The 21,695-nt window shown below is 44.5% G+C and overlaps 1 protein-coding gene across 13 annotated transcripts in view; it reads right to left on the reverse strand.

Moving 5' to 3' along the window:
- The window catches only part of MCTP2 (multiple C2 and transmembrane domain containing 2), a 131,783-nt gene that overhangs the window by 33,300 nt on the left and 76,788 nt on the right, over positions 1–21,695 (reverse strand). For 11 of the 13 annotated variants that reach the window (XR_009450318.1, XR_009450317.1, XM_059678092.1 and 8 more), the window contains 3 exons: positions 16,002–16,103; positions 15,018–15,092; positions 12,378–12,497 (listed from right to left, as the gene is read on the reverse strand). Coding sequence is in view for 11 of the 13 variants with exons in the window: in XM_059678092.1 (XP_059534075.1) it covers positions 12,378–12,497; positions 15,018–15,092; positions 16,002–16,103 (297 nt within the window). In the remaining 2 variants the exon portion in view is untranslated. Of the gene's footprint in view, positions 1–9,221; positions 9,614–10,347; positions 10,784–12,377; positions 12,498–15,017; positions 15,093–16,001; positions 16,104–21,695 lie in introns of those variants that run through there. The other 2 variants (XM_059678097.1, XM_059678096.1) reach the window with 2 other exon arrangements.

The following is a 21,695-nucleotide window of genomic DNA, read 5'->3' on the forward strand; positions in this document are numbered from 1 at the left end:
CTGGCGGGGCGACTTGATCTAGTGGTCTCAGCGGCCAGACAGATAAACTCCCACGGCAGGCCGAAGACAAAAATTGACAAGGAGAGTCACCTTCCTGGCTGTTTAAATCCTTTAAGGAAGTGTGGGAGCAATTAGAGAGGGAGGGTAATCTTTGCAGAGTGCATTAACACTCTCCGACCTCTGGGACAATAGATCAGGCCGCAGACACATAACACTTCCCTGAGGCTTTGCAGCCAGTGCCTGTGATCTCTTGTCACTGGTGTGTGACCACAGGTGTCATCTACTGAGGAGGCATCATTCATGAGCACTGCTGTCCGCTAGCTCTGGGGCTGGACCGCAATCAGGAAAAAGCAGGAAGCCCTGGCTGGTGTGGCTCAGTGGATAGAGCGTCGGCCTGTGGACCGAAGGGTCCAGGGTTCGATTCCGGACAAGGCCATATGCCCGGGTTGTGGGCTCAAGCCCCAGTAGGGGGTGTGCAGGAGGCAGCTGATCAATGGTTCTCATCATTGATGTTTCTCTCTCTCTCTCTCTCTCTTTCTCCTTTCCTCTCTAAAATCAATAAAAATATTTTTTTTTAAAAAAGAAAAAGCAGGAAAATCGCTATAATTCTCAGCAATGTTTCTTGTATCTTTAAGATGAGGGCAAAACTGCTGGGCCATAGTCTTTCACAACTGTCTTATTTTTTATATATATATATATATATATATACACACACACACATATATATACACACACACATATATATACACACACATATATATAATTTATATAAATTATATGTATATATAATTTATATAAAAATATATATATAATTTCAGAGAGGGAGAGGGAGAGATAGAAACATCAACGCCCCCTACTGGTGATTGAGCCAGAAACCTAGGCATGTGCCCTTGACCGGAATCGAACCTGGGACCCTTCAGTCGGCAGGCCGATGCTCTATCCCCTGAGCCACACCGGCTAGGGCTGTCTTACTATTTTTTCAAGCTACAACGTCCATTCTGAAAAAGTGACTCAGTCCCGTTACTATGTGTAGGTCATTCGATGAGCAAGGGGCATGGGGTGGGGGACATTTTCAAAACATTGGATGCTTTTTGTCTATAAAATGAGTCACCGAGGGAAGAAACAACGCTGACATATATGCAAAAGAAAGCCAAGAGGGGAAATCAAATAAACTCCTCGCACTGCACGCTGTTAAACCTTCATTTATCCTGCAGGCTACACGGCAGGACACTCTGCTCAGCCAGTAACCTACTTCCTGACAAACATCCTGTCCCAACGGCTAATCTCACGGTGGAAGCTTGGCCTTGACCATTTATCATAAACATTTTCAAGAACTGCTTACCACGATATATATATATTTTATTTTTTTTAATGGATTCGATGTTGGTCAGCTGCTAACAGAGCAAGAACTGAATATTCTTTCTATGAAGGCAGCGAAATAGGTTTTCTGAGGGTCTGACTTGCTTTCTACTCTCCTCCCTCATGAGTAATTGGAATAGCAATTGAAATAGGATATGAGAAGGCAAGGAGGTTTCGCTGTTCTTTTTTCTTTTCTTTTTCCTTCTCTCCTTCTTTAATTATCAGAAATTCTGGTCCGACAGACGTGGCTCAGTGGTTGAGCGTCAACCTATGAACCAGAAGGTCACGGTTCAATTCCCGGTCAGGGCACAGGCAAGGATTGAGGGATCGATCCCCAGTGTGGGGTGTGCAGGAGGCAACCAATCAATTATTCTCTCTCATCATTGATGTTTCTCTCTCTCTCTTCCTTTCTCTCTCAACCTTCCTCTTTGAAATCAATAAAAATATATTTTAAAAAAAATAAGAAATTCTGTATCTAACAATATGGTATATACGACCTTACTGGTTTTTAACTTCCCCATAAGACTTAGTGAAATGTTCAGAAGAGAGACAAGACTGAAATAATTTGCTCCAGGCCATCAGTCGTCTGTTGATGACACTCAATATCTAAAGCCTAAAGCATTTAAACCAAAATAATTATATTTTCTTAGAATCAAGGCAGTTTCCCTCGCAAATGTGCACTGCAAAGGTTTTTAAAATGAGACGACAAGAAAAGAAGAGAGCTGAAAATTAGCTTTATGTTTAAGCAAAATCACTTTCGCCTTAGCATTTTCAGACCCAAACGTAAGAAAAAACTGCAAGTGAAAACAGATATAGTCAGAAAAAGCAATTCAAGAACTTTTGAACCTTAACTAGCAGCAAAGAAACATCTACTGACTGCTTCAACTTTGCTTTGACCATGTCTAATGTCCAAAATAAAATAACAAAAATAATTGAATAAAATGTTATCATAGCCACTATGCCTGGTCTGGTATTTTAAAAGAAATTGTGCATGTTGTACGTTTAACTCTGGATACAATGGCTTTCAAGAAATGTGTGATCCTGCTCCGATTAAAACTAACCTTCTACAAATTAGCTGTGGGATGAAATGTCCTCTGGATACAACTGGATTGGACACTTTGATTTGAAGATGTGTCTGTGTGCGACACACACGCACACATACACACACACTCTCACTGAGCACATTGCCTAAGCAACTTAATACTGAATAGCAAACCATTTCATAAACCTTATCAATGGCATAGGCACCAAATTTTTTGGCTATAGGCTAAGTAAAAATAAAAGGGGGGGAAAAACAGGCTTAAAATGGTAATTTGTGCCTGGCCAGTGTGGGTCAGTGGTTGAGCATCGACCTATAAACCAGGAGGTGACAGTTCGATTCCTGGTCAGGGCACATGCCCGGGTTGCGGGCTCCATCCCCAGTGTGGGGCGTGCAGGAGGCATCCGATCCATGATTCTCTCCCATCATTGATGTTTCTATCTCTCTCTCCCTCTCCCTTCTTCTCTGAAAGCAAATATATATATTTTTAAATGGTAATTTGCCAGAGAAAAGCTGTACCCACTCGGCTAGATCTTCCCCGTGCAGAGAGATGAACACAGCACAGAACCGCTGAGAAAATTATTATAGAAACAGAGGAACACTGCACAACATGAGAATTTCATTTTTTCACTAATGATTTCTGCATGGAGATGTCTGTATCAAATTAAAAATAAATTGCTGAACTTAAAATCCCCAGGCAGCAGTCCACAGGAATGCACCTTCTGGATTTTCGTCATTTATGAGTCTCTATCGCCACCTGCAGGACTATCTTGAAAGTGAACTTGAGCAATGGGCAGGCTATTTGCTGTACATATTCCTATCTTTTTCTTTTCTCTTTCCCTCTCTTCCCTTCTTCCTCCGTGTGTGTGTGTGTGTGTGTGTGTGTGTGTGTGTATGTGCGCGTGTGCAATAAATTTCCAGGAAAATATTTCTTTTTCTTTTGAAAATACGTACACTAGTAAAAGTTTAAAAATCCCCAATAAAATGCAAAGTGAAACTCACAGAAAGAACTGTAGTTACTTGATGGAGGCCACCAGCAGCTAATTTTTTAACAGCAAAACCCCCATCGCACTGTCCATTTTGCAAAGCTGCATGCTGAGGAGGGAATGAGCCTACAGGGATTTCCTTAGGAAAAATGTGAGGGTGGCAATCCATGGGTTCCAAGGAACGCAGCTTTGGCTATGGAATCGCTTGGGAAAAAGTTTATCATTGCATGTACGTGCCTTAAACTAGAGCAGGGGGGGAAAAAAGGCTGCTATCAGTAAATTCATACTGAGTATACTGTAGCTCTTCAAATAAACCAATGTAAGATAAACCAGTTTGGTTCAGTGGACAGAGCGTCGGCCTGCGGACTGAAAGGTCCCAGGTTCGATTCCGGCCAAGGGCATGGACCTTGGTTGTGGGCACATCCCCAATAGGGGGTGTGCAGGAGGCGGCTGATCGATGTTTCCCTCTCATCGATGTTTCTAACTCTCTATCCCTCTCCCTTCCACTCTGTGAAAAATCAATAAAACATATATTTTTTAAAAAAAGAGATTATTTCACTACAAGTGCCACAAAACACAGACTATCAGCAGCAGCAGCATGGTCATGCCAGGCACCTGACTTATTCCTCCAGGGTGTATCAACCCTGCAAAGCAGTCCCTCGACAGACTTTTAAATATTCTCCGGCCCTAGATTGGTTTGGCTCAGTGGATAGAGCGTCAGCCTGCAGACTCAAGGGTCCCTGGTTCGATTCCTGGTCAGGGCACATGCCAGGGTTGTGGGCTTGATCCCCCGTGGGGGGCGTGCAGGAGGCAGCAGATCCATGATTCTTTCTCATCATTGATGTTTCTCTCTCTCCCTCTCCCTTCCTCTCTGAAATCAACAAAAATGTATATTTTAAAAATATATACATGTTTTCCAAATGTAAGACTGAAGGAAAAAAAGTGTTTTTAACTTTTAATAACAAAATGCATGGGTACTGTGTGGATGCAACTCATACGCACAAACCCAGGATTCCAGAGTTCATGGCCACAGGTCACACACTGCGGACACGGTGGAGGGGCTGGGACGAGCCAGGAGGCCTCGGGAGATCACGTGACAAAGCCTTCAGTTTCTCCCCTGATGGGCGAACATGAAGGCCCCTCCGATTTCCCATTCTGACGGCTCTGTGCATTTCCAGACTATAAACCAGCGGTTCTCAACCTGTGGGTCGCGACCCCTTTGGCGGTCGAACGCCCCTTTCACAGGGGTTGCCTAAGACCAACCTGCATATCAGATATTTAGATGACGATTCATCACAGTAGCAACATTGCAGTGATGAAGTAGCCACGAAAATAATGTTATGGCTGGGTCACCACATGAGGTACTGTATTTAAAGGGCCGGAAGGTTGAGAACCACTGCACAGTTGCCGCGGGGTTTGGTTTTAACCCCAACCGAGCAAAGCAGTGTATTTCTCTCCTTTTCCTTTCTATTTTTTTTCTTGGCAAAACGAAGCATCTCTGGCAACGAGTTGGAGCAAAAAATTTGAAAAAGCTTGGGCAGAAATAGAAGTCATTTTAAAGGGCCAGAAAAAGGTGGACTGGGGGTTTGAGGAAACTTCCAGGGAGATTAAAATGTCAGTAAACACTGGGGGAGGGACGACCTTTTTTCTGCCAAAGGCCATTTGGATATTTATAACCTCATTTGTGGGCCATACAAGATCATCAACTTAAAACATTACCCTGCTCTGTATTCCGTCAAACCTTTAACTCACCCCTAATGCCGCGGCAGGGCTGGACCAATCGATTTCTCAGGCCTGATACGGCCCGGGGGCCAGACGTTCCCCACCCCTTCTGCAGACAAACATGGCTTAGTCAGTGGTTCTCAACCTTCTGGCCCTTTAAATACAGTTCCTCATGCTGTGACCCAACCATAACATTATTTTCGTGGCTACTTCGTCACGGTCATGTTGCTCCTGTGATGAATCGTCATGTAAATATCTGATCTGCAGGATGGTCTTAGGCGACCCCTGTGAAAGGGGCGTTCGACCGCCCACGGGGTCGCGACCCACAGGTTGAGAACCGCTGGCTTAGATGGCGAAGTCTTCAGTGGAATTTCGATTTGCCTTTGTACCTCTTTTTCCTAAAAGTGAAAGCTAGGCTATCAGGCCAATGAAACACGTCCCCCCGGATTAGACCTATTATTGAAAAAGCCGACGACACAACCCCAGGATAGCAGGCGGGAGAGCAAGCACACATCTTCCTAAATCATAAATCAAGCGGCAAAACACTAAACCCAGCGCAGTAAACCCTCACCAGACCACAAAGAAAAGAGGGTTTCTCTCCATAAACATCGGAGCGGGCGGGCGGCCAGAATGGCTGCCAGGCTCCCTTGGAAGTGTCACCCGGGGTGGGTCTAATTACAGGCCCCCCAGCCAGCGCGCCTGCCTCGCACAGCAACGAAAGGGCCATCGGCTCGCCAAGCCCAGCCCGAGAAGGGGGGCACAGGCCACCTGATGGGGAGCCCAGAGATCAGCCGGGTAGGCTAACGCAAGGACAGCTCAGAAACAAATGACACAGCTCGGACTGAAAAAAAGAAAAAAAAAAGGCCGTATCAAATTAGCCAGAAATCAAAGTGCTGAGCATGTTGTTCAACAGGTCGAAACTGACGCAGGAAATTGGTTATAACTGCTTTCTCACACACCAGCTGCCTCCCTCCTCTCTCTCTCTCTCTTCCTCTCTCTCTCTCCCTCCCTTCTTCTTCTTCTGTCTCCCTCCTTCCATTCCGCCATCTTTTTCATTTCTAATATTCTTTTCAATTTCTGTACCAGACAAAATGCTTGCTCATTCCCAGTATCCCATACACAAGCAGATGGAAAGGGAAGGGAAAGTACTCAGCTCTGTAAAAAATACGAAATTAAATCTCCCCGGATCCGGGGCCTGTGGATCAGGGTTAGAGATCTGCCAGGGCCCTCCCTCCTCCCCCAGGTCTCCTTCTGCTGGTCACCTTTTGGCCACTTGGCTCATGGGCACCAACCCCAGGGGAGGGGCAGGATTAAGAAAAAGCTAGGAAAACGCACGTCCAAACGATGATGATGATGATGTTGTTAGTTGTCTATGGATTTTGCCCTCTGATGGGGTCCACAGGCGGTCAGAGAAGGAGTTGGAATAAAAAGAAAGCAGTGCCCAGCCCCCGTGGTTGAGTGGTTGAGCATCGCCCTATTGGAACCAGGAGGTCACAGTTCAATTCCTGGTCCAGGGCATATGCCCAGGTGGCAGGCTCGATCCCCAGGAGGCAGGCGATCCATGATTGTCCCTCATCATTGATGTTTCTATCTCCTCTCTCTCTCCCTTCTGCTCTGAAATCAACAGAAATATAAAAAAAAGCAAGGGGTGTAATCTCTGTCCACCCCCTTCTTGTGTTTCTTCGGCACTCAATTTGACCACAAAGTGGAGAGAAGCTGGAGGAAAGATTGGGGGAGGGAGGGCGAAGGAGGTGGGAATGGGTGCTGGGGAGAGAAGAATAGAGGGAGACCATAAGATTGATGACTGCTTATATGAAAATGTCATCTCTGCACCTCAGTGTCTCACAGTGTATGAGACGCTGGACAATAATGGTTGTGGAAAGGGAGGGAGGGAGAGGGCAGAACCTGAGGACAGTGGCCAAGCATTGGCTGGGTCAAGGAATGGCATGACTTCCCAGGAGTCTTCTCTTCATTCTCTGAACTTCAGGATCAAGTTCAGATCAATAGTCGCGATTCTCGGCCCAGCAGAACCAGACTGAATGAATCCACTGGAATCTGCAGAAGGCCATGGCTCCTCACCAGACCACGCACAGAAAGCAGAAAGTGTGCTGGCATCCCAACAGAAAACTCAGGGTTGGCATGGCTGTGACAGAGGGTCCCATATAGGGCTGGACCTACAGTACACAACGGGGCATTAGCCATTCACCTCTTATCTAACGGGGCCATGTGAAGATCGGCATGTACCTAGGATTAAAAAATCCGGGGTTAAAATAAAATAAAGATCTAACGCTTGCTAGTCAAAATCAAGATGCTCCCAAAATGCCAACTGATTTTACTCGGTGGAGCCACGATTCTGTCCGGAAGTAAAATTTAATTATGGAGCTGAAAATATAAACACGAAAATATGCTCAAATAGGTAAGACTCTCCTTTTACACTTTCAACAGATAGTCTTTTAATGCAATTACTGTAATTTTATTAAATGGCATAATTAGTTAATGCCTGAGAAGTTGTCAATGGAAGGTGCAATTATGTTGTAAAAATTATAACCACAATTTGCAATAATGGATTGTTCGTAGAAAAAAATGCTGAGAAAAACCTTTAACATATTTTGAAAAGTATATAATGTGGTCCTTTGTGGAAAGGAAAGTTTGGGAAATCATCTGAAATGTTAAATAAATCAAATAATAAGCTGTCAAATAGTTTAAGCATTTTATGTATTTATATATTTTGCATATAAGCATATAAAGGTATGCATTTAAAAATATTTTGCCCTAGCCGGTTTGGTTCAGTGGACAGAGCATCGGCCTGCGGACTCAAGGGTCCTGGGTTTGACTCTGGACAAGGGCATGTGCTGGGGTTGTGGGCCCGATCCCCAGTAGGGGGCGTGCAGGAGGCAACCGACCAATGATGATCTCTCATCATTGATGTTTCTCTCTCTCTCTCTCTCTCTCTTCTTCTCTGAAATCAATAAAAATGTATTTAAATATATGTATATATATTTATATCTTCCCAGCCGGTGTGGCTCAGTGGTTGATCCTTGACCTATGAACCAGGAGGTCACTGTTCAATTCCTGGTCAGGGCCCATGCCTGGGTTGTGGGCTCGATCCCCAGTGTGGGGCGTGCAGGAGGCAGCCAATCAATGATTATCTCTCATCATTGATGTTTCTATCTCTCCCACCTCTCCCTTCCTCTCTGAAATAAAAAATAAAATCTTCTCCTCCAGGGAAAGTGATTATTGTAACTTTTTTCAGCTTCAGGGAAATCCTGTGAGTCTTTGAGCTACAACTGCACAAACACCTACCAAACAGACAGTGAGGTCTGCTCTGCACATGTGACTGTGACTTCCGGTGGACGGAGAAACAGCTGCTGAAATTTAATCATAGGCAGGTACATCTAGTTGCGAATACACTGGTGATAGGACTTAAAGAAAAGGTACATTTTTTAGACACAGCTAACCCACAAATATCTAGGGCTTCAAAAAAAAATTGTGACCAGCACTATGTTAATAGTCCATTTGAAAACAGATTTTCAATTAATGTTGAAAATTAATGTTGTCATTAATGTTCCTTGGGCCACGGAAGGGATCCTAGACAAGCGATCCTTAAGATTTCATATTAAAATTGTTCCTAAACTGTACTCACAAGATGTTACACAGAGAAATGTTTTTGTTTCCCAAATGCCCCCTGCTTGTGTGTGTGTGCGTGTGCATGCATGCGTGCGTGCATGCGTGTGTGTGTGTTGGAAGGGTTAGTTCTGTTATTGCTGCTCTTGCTTTTAAGTTATTTTTACTCTTTTTAAATATTTCTTTCATTGATTTCAGAGAGGCAGGGAGAGAGAGATAGAGAAACATCAGTGATGAGAGAGAATCACTGATCAACTGCCTCCTGCACGCCCCCTACTGGGGACCAAGCCCACAACCCGGGCATGTGCCCTGACCGGAATCGAACCCTGGACAGGCCAATCCTCTATCCACCAAGCCCAACCAGCTAGGGCTAAGTTTAATAGGAAATCATTTCTCAAAATTCTGGGATCTCTACACACGAAGATTTCTGAATATGCTAAATATGGGATACCACTAAGAAAGTCGAGAATTGCATTTTTAACTTTATTGGGGTGAGTGGGGGGGGGGCGTGATTGATGCTTTAAATTAAGCATCATATTACAGGCCCTGTCAGCTCTGAAGAATACGTTCTTCATTTTTCTGCACTCAGAACATTCAGGGAAAAGTCACAGATGTGAGAAGCCCAGCTTTATGAAGATGCCCATTGATATATGGCAGATTTAGATTACTTCTTAACATCAAACGTCCAAGAAAAAATTTAATAAAACAAGGAATCTATCAATGCCCCACAGACTTGCCGCCCTGGCTGCAACAGGTGTGGGCCTGTGAGGCTGGCAGGACAGCCAACTACACAAACGCAGCCCTTTTTTGCAGCATGAGGGGGCCTTTGGGGCCTTAAATAATCTTCTGAGGATGCCACCTGTCAAATGAAGGCTGTATTGTCCTATGAAAAAATTAACGCATTTATGCCATAATGTATCTTTGGGTCTTTTAACATATAATATTGGGGTGTGAGAAATTTAAGTACCCGATAGAAAACCAAACCAAACCAAACCCAAACACCCACAGATATAATTGATTCTATAATGCCCATATCACAATGCAACATTACCTTTTAAGAACAAATTCAGCCGAAACCGGTTTGGCTCAGTGGATAGAGCGTCGGCCTGTGGACTGAAAGGTCCCAGGTTCGGTTCCGGTCAAGGGCATGTGCCTGGGTTGCGGGCATATCCCCAGTAGGAGATATGCAGGAGGCAGCTGATCGATGTTTCTCTCTCATCGATGTTTCTAACTCTCTATCTCTCTCCCTTCCTCTCTGTAAAAAATCAATAAAATATATTTAAAAAAAACAAAAAAACAAATTCAATTCGTATATATATATATATATATATATATATATATATCCCAAACACCCACAGATATAATTGATTCTATAATGCCAATATCACAATGCAACATTACCTTTTAAGAACAAATTCAATTCATATATATATATATATATATATATATATATATATATATATATAACTTATTTATTTTATACCAAACCAATAAAGCTCAGAAAAGGACATAAAAATGTCTAGAAAACGTAGAGGAAAGAGAAAGACTTAAAAAACCTAATGAGCAAACTTTCCCATCGTCACTCTAACAAAAACACGGAGCCAGCAGAAGCGTGGTCTGGAATGCTCTGGCCACTCTAAGAACGCCCAAATTTAATTTCTTACAATAACAACGAATTCAACAGCACACAGCAACATCCACACTTGTAGTGTATTAAAGAGAATGCGAGCGAACTTTCTTCGCTCACTATTGGGAACACAACCCCAATGTCTGTGTGGGTAGGACTGACCCCCCCGGTGGGGAGGTGTATGCCTGGACCATCCAACAAGATTAAAGTTATTTCATGTCGGCCCATCCGCTTCGGACCGGCCACCACGTGGACTAGGTCTTAACAGACTGCTTTTCTGCAATGCCTGCTTTCATCAAGCTATGATATATTCATACACACATCCAAAGGAATCTAGAAGACGGATGGTTTGCGTGCATCAAGTCTTTAAAATTAACAGCCAGAACATACGAAACGTGATCCTGTAACATTCTTGCTTTGTGTCATCTGAAAACAGAGACATTAACATGATATTAACAGGCTCTTGCATGTTATCGGACAAAACAGAAGGGAGAGCGAAATTCCTCCACCTTTGCCCTTCGCGTGTGGGGCTCGTGGGACTCCCAGGACCTGGAGGAGAAGGAACGGCCTCCTGGGGACTGCTTCACCCAAAGGGTCCTCTTCACACCTGTGGAGGGAACCCTTACACACCGAGCCCAATCCTACAGAACGGAAGCCTCATATGCAAATCAACCATTTTGCAGAATGACCGGTCGCTATGATGTGCACTGACCACCAGGGGGCAGACGCTCAATGCAGGAGCTGCCCCCAGTCCGCAGGCCCCAGGCCAGCCAAGGTGGGTGCCAGCAGGGGCCCCTCCAAATGCCCCGCACATCGATCCTGATCACCAGTCAGGCCTGGGGACCCTACCCGTGCACAAATTTCATGCACCAGGCCTCTAGTTTCTAATATACAAAGGCCTCCAGCCAGGCCAGTGTGGCTCAGTGGTTGAGCATCAACCTATGAACCAGGAAGTCATGGTTCCATTCCCAGTCAGGGCACATGCCTGACTTGTGGGCTTGATCCCCAGTGTGGGGTGTGCAAGAGGCAGCCAGCCAATGATTTTCTGTCATCATTGATGTGTGTGTGTGTGTGTGTGTCTCTCTCTCTCTCTGCAATAAAAAAATATATATATTTAAAACTGAAAACAGCGTGTTTAAGTGAGCACTTTCTACCCCAGTACCTTCAGCACAACCCAGAGAGAGAGGTTATGCCTGCATCATTCCTACTTGATTCTGTACTTTTTTCAATGATGTCCAATGGAAACTACCTCCCCCCCACCCCATAGAGTGGGGCCTCCCGCAGTCTCATGAACCCAGGGATCCTTGCAAAATCACAGTCTGGAGCCCAGCACGAAGTGCACCCCTTTATCTTCTGTCCCGCGGGCCCCCGAGATTTGAGGACGACATGGCAGCCTGCGTCCGCACAGGGAACGGCCCAGCAGAGGGAACAGACCATGCACCCCCCGTCCAAGCTCCGCTCCCCACCAGAAGTCCCCACACAAGACAACCTGGTCCTCCTCCTGGGGTATAATCTTTCCTCAGATCAGCCCGGCAGCCCATTAATCATGGCTGTCATTCTCCTGCATGACCCCGGGCAACAGAGCTGTTTTGCTACAACTTCTGGTGCCAGAAACGAAGCTCAAGAGAGAGGAAACGCTCTGCTCCTGGCAGAGGCTGGCCGGGGTGCCCACTGGAAGAAGCCACCAATGGTGCTGACTTTCCTTTTTTTGCCCAGAACATTCCATGGAAAGTTTGTAAGAGAGCTCGGGTAGGAAGCGGAGGTAGAGAGTCTGAAGAGGAACCCAACATGTGACCGAGGTGCGTGCCCTCGCCCGGAATCGCACCTGGGACCCTTCGGTCCCCAGGCCGGCGCTCTAACCACTCTCACCCATTTAGGTTTTTCCGTTTCCCGCCAGGTGTGAACTGCTACGAGGTTCTGTGTTGCATTTTGCTTCCTGCCCGTTAACATAAAGCCCGTGTTCTGCACGTGAACTTGGGCCCCGTAAACGAACACCACGAGCCCGAGAGAGGCCGCTCACCACAAACGCGATGGAGCTCCGCAGCGTGGACTCCCACTGGAAGCAGCTTTTCAGGAACTGGAGTGTGTGCCATATCGCCATGGAGATCCTTTTCACGCGGTCCACATCTCTGGATAAGATCTGGTCGGAAGACACGGGAAACAGGGAAGGAGATTTGAATGCTCCACGTATTCCCTGTGGATCAGGCAGCCTGGTCGTCTCCATTGTATTCTGTATGGCTGCCCATTAGAAAACAGAGGGGAAAAGTCCTCGTGCTTCTTCTAAAATTCTTTTTAAAGTCCGATCATCCAGCCCTAACCGGTTTGGCTCCGTGGATAGAGTGTCAGCCTGCGATCTGAAAGGTCCTGGGTTCGATTCCGGTCAAGGGCATGTACCTTGGTTGTGGGCACATCCCCAGTTGGGGGTGTGCAGGAGGCAGCTGATTGATGTTTCTCTCTCATCGATGTTTTTAACTGTCTATCCCTCTCCATTCCTCTCTGTAAAAAATCAATAAAATATTTTAAAAAAAGAAAGTCCGATCATCCAGACAGGAAAAGGGGAATGCGATGCATTGGATGGCACCTTTGATGGAGGAGGAGCTGTTTGAATCGTGTTCATCACCAAACCGAGCTAGAAGAAAATGACAGAAGCCAGGCACTTGGGGGGTGTGAGTGTGTGTGTCTGTGTGTGTGTGTAAGAGAGAGAGAGAGAGAGAGAGAGAGAGAGAGAGAGAGAGAGAGACAGAGAGTGGGAACAAGTGGCTACCTATTTTGTTTAGAAGGAAATGGACTATTTATAATAGCAATGTACAGGCACTTAAACCAATCGGGTCTAGAGGGAAAAGTCTATAGGAGTCCTAGCCGGTTTGGCTCAGTGGATAGAGCATCGGCCTGCGGACTTAAGGGCCCCAGGTTCAATTCCGGCCAAGGGCACATGCCGGGGTTGTGGGCTCAATCCCCCCCACCCCCCCAAGTAGGGGACATGCAGGAGGCAGCTGATTCATCATTCTCTCTCATCATTGATATTTCTCTCTCTCTCTCCCTTCCTCTCGGAAATGAATTTTAAAAAACGTCTACAGGCAAGGCTACTCTGGCAAAGGAATGCGGCTCTCCCATCTCCCCGCTGTGGCTGGTTTCTTAACCTCTCTCTTAGGCCCTGGACCAATCTTGGCTGTGGAGAGAATTGACGCACTTGCGGGTGCCTGTCACATAGTTAAGTGCTTTTAAGCATTTGCATCAGAAGCAAAAGTTCCGATCTTATGAGAAGGAGGGGACACCTAGTGGTGAGAGGTACCTGGGGAGGATCCTATCAGACCCCAGGACCCCAGGACCCCAGCCCCACCCCTGGCGCTCTCAGAGCCCGAAGCCACCCCACCACGCGGTGGCCCCTGTTTGGCAACGGAAATGTCTTTTCTCCCAGTTGCAGGCGGATTCATTTCGGTTTGTTTGCCAAAGCAGCTACCCCACCTCAGGGTTTAACGTTCAAGTAAACAGAGCCCGACAGGCAATACTAATACTAATAAAAATAAAAAAATAAGAGGTCGCCTCGGATTACACCAAGTAAACATGACAGCCCGCGTTACTGCAGACGAAGCAAAACCCTGGGACGTTCTCTCCAGAGGGTGGCAGGGGCCTGGCCCGAGTGCGCCCAGAAGTTCATGGGAAACAAAAGGACGGTAAGACGCCCTCTCTATGTAACGGCTTTATGTCATCCACAGCTGCTCACCCCACAGGACGCGGGGGAAGCCATAAATACTTTGAAAAGGGGACACTTTGTTCTGCGTTGCAGGACGACAGAGGGACAATAGGGACAGAGCGAAACCCCGAAGGTTGTCTGCACAGGGCAGGGAGGGGCCCGGAGATAAATGGGAGAGTCACGCCTGACAAAGAATGTGCCACTTCCCTTCCTGGGCTCCGGGCCTCACTTTTGGTGGAAGTGAGGACAGAAGAATTCAGGGCAACAGACAGAGAGAGACAGGCCATTCCGAACGGGGGGACGTGGCAGCGCCCCCCGAATTCGGACAATACGAACGTGGTAGGAGAAGCTGTGGGAGTCCCAGGCTAGAGGTCTCTAAAGATCCACTGGGTTAATCTCTTTATGGCTGGAAAGGCCAGAATATCTCCCTGAGACTCTGAAGGACGGGGACAGAGGAAGGTGGGCAGGGCACGCAGATCTGGGGAAAGCGTACGGGGGCCTGAGGCTAGGAATTCTGTTCATAGGATGATTCAGGAGGTTAACGGGCGGCTGACACCTTCTATCTCATCCAACAGATATCGGCTGCGTCTTTCCCTTCTTATTAAGCTGACTGAAGTCCTTGTTTTGGGAGAGAAGGGGGGAAAAGGAGAAAGGAGTGGAGAGGTGGGGACTGAGAATGATAGAAGAGATAGAAATAGAGGTAAATTAGATAGAGATATAGAGGTGCAGAGATAGAGATGGTGATAGAGATAGAAATAGAGATAGAGATAAAGATAGAGGACAGGAAAGAAAAGGAGGAGGAGGAGGAGGAGGAGGAGGAGGAGGAGGAGGAGGAGGAGGAGGAGGAGGAGGAGGAGGAGGAGGGAGATGGGAAGGGGAAGGGGAGATGCGAGCATATAATGACAGCCAGCACTCCAGGTCCCGCCTGCTGAATGCACCCACAGCCAGCTCACCACAGAGACCTACCTTTTTGGACAGCTTGCGGCTGTCTTCCACAAAGCGCTTTTCCCTGGGCGTAAAGGTCCTGATACTGGCTTTGACCTAGAAAGACATCCTTGTTAAAAAGGGAGGCATTTCTGTGGATTTCATTCCTCTCCTTCTCCTCTTCTTCATGAACCGGAAGGACCGGGAAACCAATCTGTTATACCCCTAAGGCCCTGGCGGAGAGTGGAGAACGGCGGTCCCCCCCCCCCACGCTCTGCATGTGTGTGTGTGTGTGTGCGTGCGTGTGTGTGTGGGAGGGTCTCATTGCATGAACTTCACTTGGGTGGGGGAGACCAGAACAGGTCTTGGAAAGCGACAAGATGTCTGCAAACCAACGGAGATATTTAAACCACCGCAGAGATCAGCTTCATGAAGTTCTCAGGCCAAAGTCTCTGAATAGGAAAACCTCCCTTCACGTCACAGTTTTGAGCTATGTTTTCACCAGTCATACCTGGCATGTGAAAATGAGCTTCTGGGTTATAAACCTATTTTGTACAGAAAAATCTCATTTCCTCTCCGTGATCTGGAAAAACAGGATGAATACCAGTTGAGAACTGGAGTGTCCAGCACGGATTTAATGGTTGAAGGGTTTTTTTTGTTGTTGTTTGTTTTAAATATGTTTTTGTTGATTTCAAAGAGGAAGGGAGAGGGGGGGAGAGAGAGAAACATCAATGATGAGAGAGAATCATGGATCGGCTGCCTCCTGCACGCCCCACATGGGGATCAATCCCACTACCCAGGCATGTGCCCTGATTGGGAATCGAACTGTGACCTCCTGGTTCATAGGTGGACGGTCAATCACTGAGCCACACTGGCCGGGCAATGGTTGGGTTTTAAAACACTGTTCTCTTTCTCTCTCTCTTTCCCTCTCTCTCTGTGCAAACCTTCTAAAACATTTTACATGGATTTGAGTCTCTCTTAGGCTGGCCACCTTTCCCATTAGGTCTATGACCCAGCTAGACTTACCGGATTATAGATGAGATCCATCTCCAAGTAAATGACCCCTTTAAAAGCTTGTTCTAAATCTTTATTCTTCAATACGTAGCAATTCGTTTGTCCATCTCGAATCTGTTTTAAGAGATAGATAAAATACAAACGTTTGCTGGGGTTTACACTAAACAAACTCACAGAGTTGAGGATGCAAGACGCACACACAGATGAAACACCTATTAGGCAAATATTAACATCATCTTAAATCAACTTGTCATCATAGAGTGCTCTTACAGTCGATTAAAAGCTAAAGCAACAATTACCTGGTTGATACTGATGATCTAAATGGAAAATTAGTGGCCTGGATTACGGCATCTCCATGGGCTTTCCTTCAAAAATCTCAGAGGTTATACATTTCTATTTATTAAAACAAGATAAATATTCTACAAAATCCCTGGCCAGTATTCCTCAAGACGGCCAAGGTCATGGGAAAACGGAAACTCTAGGGAACTGTCACAAATCGGAAGACTTTGGAGATAAGACGACGAAATGCCAAGTGTGGCAGGTCCCCTGGGCTGGATGCTAAAACAGAAAAAGGGACATCATTGGAAAAGCTGGTGGCATTCAAACAAAGGCCACAGGTTAGTTAACAGAAATGGACACTGTCGGGTTTTGTGGAATTTTAGTTTTTGTTGTTGTTCTTCTCTTTCTCGTTGTTGTTTAGTTTTGACCAGTGCATCATGGGCATAAAAGTTGTCAACATTAGGGGCAATGAGGAGAGAGAATCACGAATCGGCTGCCTCCTGCACGCCCCCTACTGGGGATGGAGCCCGAAACCCGGGCCTGTGCCCTGACCGGGAATGGAACTGTGACCTCCAGGTTCATAGGTCGATGCTCAACCACTGAGCCACGCCGGCCGGGCCAAGCCATATTTTCATTGACTATCGCTGTCACTCCAAGCGTTCGGCACAAGGGTTCTTATAAACAGCGGTGGAAATGAGTCGAGTAAGTCAGGGCGGGAAACAGAGCCATTCCACTTTACAAGGGCGGGGTCACCTTCCTTCCCGAAGTCACCCCACCTCTCCAGATTGAATGGGTCCTCCGTAGAGAGATGGCTTTCCTGGCCGGCGGCGAAGAGGAAGGGGGTGCCCCATAAAGACCTGGTTTCCTTCCGAAACGGGTTCCAAACAGGATTCGGAGCTTCCTCTTGTGTCCGCGGTCTCACTTAATAAATTGTGGGTGTGAAAGTTGAAAGAAATAAATATAAAAGCGGCGTGACCGTTTGCCAAGCTGACTGGCGTCCATGTGAGCTCTGCCTCAACTCACAGGCATTGTACGCTGTTATCTTAAAATTTCCATGATTTCTTTAGGGTCAGGGGAGGTCAAACAGAAGAACAAGAGGTATCAGTATAAAAAGAAATATTTTATAGTAAAAGAAGTTTTTTTGTGGGTTGTTTTTTTTTTTGGTGTGTGTGCATGTTTTTTAATTTGGTAAATGATCGTTTCCTCTTTCTCAATGTCCTACCATTGTGTCAGCAAAACACAGACTCCACCTAGGGACATTAAAGTAATCAGACTGTCCATTTCCTTGGAACACTGGGCATTTTTATTTAACACACAGCAATTCTGCAGTAATAAAAAGGCCTCAGATATAATTAGGGCTATTCCTGTTTGGCACTTGAATATCCTATTACCTCAAAATATATAGATTACAAGGTGAAACATTTTTTTTTTTAAAGTTTGAAAAATAACGAAAAAAAAATGAAAGTTTCTCTGAACTTTCAGAGTTCTTCCCCCCAGATGGAAACTAGATAGAAATTTGGCACAGATCCTTCCTAAGTTTTTATTGAGACTTTACATTCATAAACTATATGGACTTTGCAACTTCATTTTAGCATCTGTCAATATGATTCAGATTTAAAAGTTTATAGTAGTATATGGATCTGCCTCATTTCTTTAAATTGCTATGTAATATTCAAAATATAAATAATCCACACACTTTCTGAATTTTCCTGTTGATTCCACTCTTTCTGGCTGGCTGCTGGAAGGAAAATCTTCGGGGAAAAGGTCGCGTAAAAGGGGAAATATGCTACTTTGTATGTGGAATAGGCTGGGTTTAGGAGTAGATCCATGTGTTTAAATATTTAGTATTATAATTAAACACTGAAAAATAATAACCTATTATTACAATGGGGAATGTTTCCCATATATTTTTTAAGCATAAATGATTTTCTGTATTTTGATCAAACATTTTCTAGGATAGAGTCCAAGAAACGGAATGTAGATAGTTCATGAATATGATCTTTTTTTTTAAAATTTTATTTTATTGTTTAAAGTATTACAAATAGTAGTACATATGTCTCCTTTTTTTCCCCCATTGACCTTCCCCCCGGCCTCCCCCACCCCCCATCACATGCCCTCACCCCACCCCCAGTGTCTTATAGTATCTTTTAAATTCAAAAGATAAGAGAGTGAAAATATATACCTTAACATAAGACTGAAACCTAGGTGTCATTCACAAGCCATTTCTGTGTACTTGTCACTGTTTTCCCTGATTATTGCACACCCACCTCTGAGACATATAAACTTTTTAAATTCACATTTTACAGATTAGGAAACTGAAGAACAGAGGAGTTATGCATCCCCAGAAATAAATCCCTAGAGGTGGAACTGCTGACTCACAGGATATATCTATTTTGATGGCTTTTCCCTCCTACAGCGCTGTATCCATTTATACTCCTAGCCTCTGTGAACCAAACCAGCCATTTCCTTACAACGCTGGGCACCTTTATTTCATATAGAGCAATGTCACAGGAATAAAAAGGCCTCAGGTTGTTTTAATATCTACTCTTTTTATAACTAATGAGACTGAAGATTTTCTCTCCTAAGTTTATTAACAGTGGGCCGTGGTAGGGCTGGGAGACCAGACCAGACTTAGATTCAATTCCCACGTCTGCAATTTAGCATCTGTGTGGCCAGGGGTAATTATATCTCGTCAAGTCTCGGATGCTGCTCTACAATAGATAGCCAGAATACAAATGCTCCAAGATACGTGTATGTTACATCTTAGTCCATTTTATCAAGGTGCCTTCTACAAGGCTTGTACCAAGTCATGCTCTCTCTGATAGTATCTGAGAGTCCTTTTTCTCTTTAAAATATATTTGTATTGATTTCCAAAAGGAAGGGAGAGGGAGAAAGAGAGATGGAAGCATCAATGATGAGAGAGAGTCACGGATCGGCTGCCTTCCGCACGCCCCTCACTGAGGATCTACCCCGAAACCGGGGCGTGTGCCCTGACTGGGAATGAACCGTGGCCTCCTGGTTCAGAGGTCGACGCTCAACCACTGAGCCACACCTGCTGGGCGAGAGTCTTTTCCTACACTTAGTGCTCACTCCTAGTGAAAAATCTTTACTATAGGTGTCAATCTGACTGCTTAAACTAATTTAATGATTTGATGTAAAGGTGATGAAAGTGATAGCTTACACTGTAAGTGCTTACGGGATGCTATACAGCAATCACTTTACATTGGCCAAACTATGTAAACCCTCACCCTAAACCTCCAACGTAGGTATCATGATAATTATCTTCATCTCATCAAGAAGGAAATAGAAACAGAGAGGTATAGCAACCTCAAAAATCACACAGCCCGATAAGGAAAAAGACCGGATGCCAATCCAAGTGGCCTGCTCCCTCGTCTATTCTCCAAATAATCATAATCTCGTCTGAATAAAGCACAAGCCATTCATGATTATTAGTTTAACTGTTCTGATCCCTACCTCTTCAAATTAATGTTTCTGCTGGGTAGACATGTCTTTTCTTTATTGATGAAAAAAACACACACCTTTTCTATGTTGGTGATATTATTCATTTTTTTTTTAAGTTTCCACTCATACTCCTCAATAAAATTTAGGTGTGTTATTCCTAGTGATCCCTATATTTCTTGTTCTTTCATAATTCCTAATGTGTTTTTCTCTTTTTTTTCACAGCCTTGTAAATGGCTTGCCTGCTGAATTACATTTTACAGAAGTAATCACTTGGATTTGTCAAATACACCATGTACATATTTTACATGTTGCTCACTTTTTCATGTCCATTAATTCCTTTCTAATGTCCTTAGTTTTATTTCCTTTTGCTGAGATGCTTAAATGATTTTCAACCTTTGTTGTTTAATTATGAAAACATTCAAGTTAAGAATTTCCTCTGAATAATACTTTTGGCCCTTCTCCGCGGTTGTTTGGTTTTTTTTTTCATTGTTATCTTTTTATTTGTTTGAGGAGAAAACATCCATTTCCAAGTGGGACATAATGTAATCGGGTTATTTTTAAATTGCTCTGAATGAAATCTGAAATTAGAAGGACCGTACTTTCATTCATTATTGAATTGAAATATCACACGGATACCTAAACATACATATCCCTTGGAAAGTTTGGTGTATTATCACAAAGGGAACATACCTAAATAGCCTTTAGGAATCCTCATGGAATTACTAAGTCCTCTTTCCTTTCCCAAGGTAATTCTCCACGGTTTTTAAATGTACTATTGCACTGTTCTTTTCTAGAGCTGCAGTTTTGGTATCTACATTAGCTACTTGGGATTTTTTCCTCCCAACAAGTGTTTTGATACTTGTTTCACTTTTGTTATTAACTTCTATTTTCCCAGTACTGTGATCACAGTAAAGTCTCTTTTTATTGAGGCATTTGGGACCTACAACATGATCAATACATGAACGTGTCCAATGGGAATTTGATCAGAATATTTTACATATTTACGTGTGTGTATGCACACACAGGCATGAATTAAGCTCACTGCTCATTCTCTAAAGTTGGAGACCGATCACTTCGGTACGCCTAAAATGCATCTGAGAACTTGCTAGAAAAGGAGACTGCAGCCCGGCCGACATGGCTCAGTGGTAGAGCATCAATCTATGAACCAGGAGGTCATGGTTCGATTCCCGATCAGGGCACATGATGCCACGTTGCGGGCTTGATCCTCAGTGTGGGGCGTGCCGGAGGCAACCGAACCATGATTCTCTCTCATCATTGATCTTTCTCTCTCTCTGCCTCTCCCTTCCTCTCTGAAATAAAATATATATATTTACACATCTATTTATTTTTTTATTTTAAAGGAGACTGCAGCATCTCATCCCCAGAAATTCAGTAGCTATGGGATGGTGTGGGGGGCCTTTCACTATTAACACACACTGTGCAACTTGGACTTTCAAAATTTGGGCTTTCAAGAAATATCACAGCCTTATTTATTTTTTCCTTCTGATATTTTTAAAGCTGAATAGATCATATGTGTGATCATTCTGTGATTCTAATTTTGTAATATTTCCTGTATCTCTAATACCACACACACATTTCTATGCAAAATCATTCACATAGACCAGTGGTTCTCAACCTTCCTAATGCCGCGACCCTTTCATACAGTTCCTCATGTTGTGATGACCCCCAACCATAAAATTATTTTCATTGCTACTTCACAACTGTAATTTTGCTACTGTTATGAATCATAATGTAAATATCTGATATGCAGGATGTATTTTCATTGTTACACATTGAACATAATGAAAGCATAGTGGTTAATCACAAAAACAGTATGTAATTATATATGTGTTTTCCAATGGTCTTAGGCGACCCCTGTGAAAGGGTCATTAGACCCCCAAAGGGGTACCGACCCACAGATTGAGAACCGCTGACATAGCCGTTCAAATGTGTTATAACCTTATT

Source organism: Myotis daubentonii, chromosome 21 (assembly GCF_963259705.1).
Source record: "Myotis daubentonii chromosome 21, mMyoDau2.1, whole genome shotgun sequence".
Lineage (NCBI taxonomy): Eukaryota > Metazoa > Chordata > Mammalia > Chiroptera > Vespertilionidae > Myotis > Myotis daubentonii.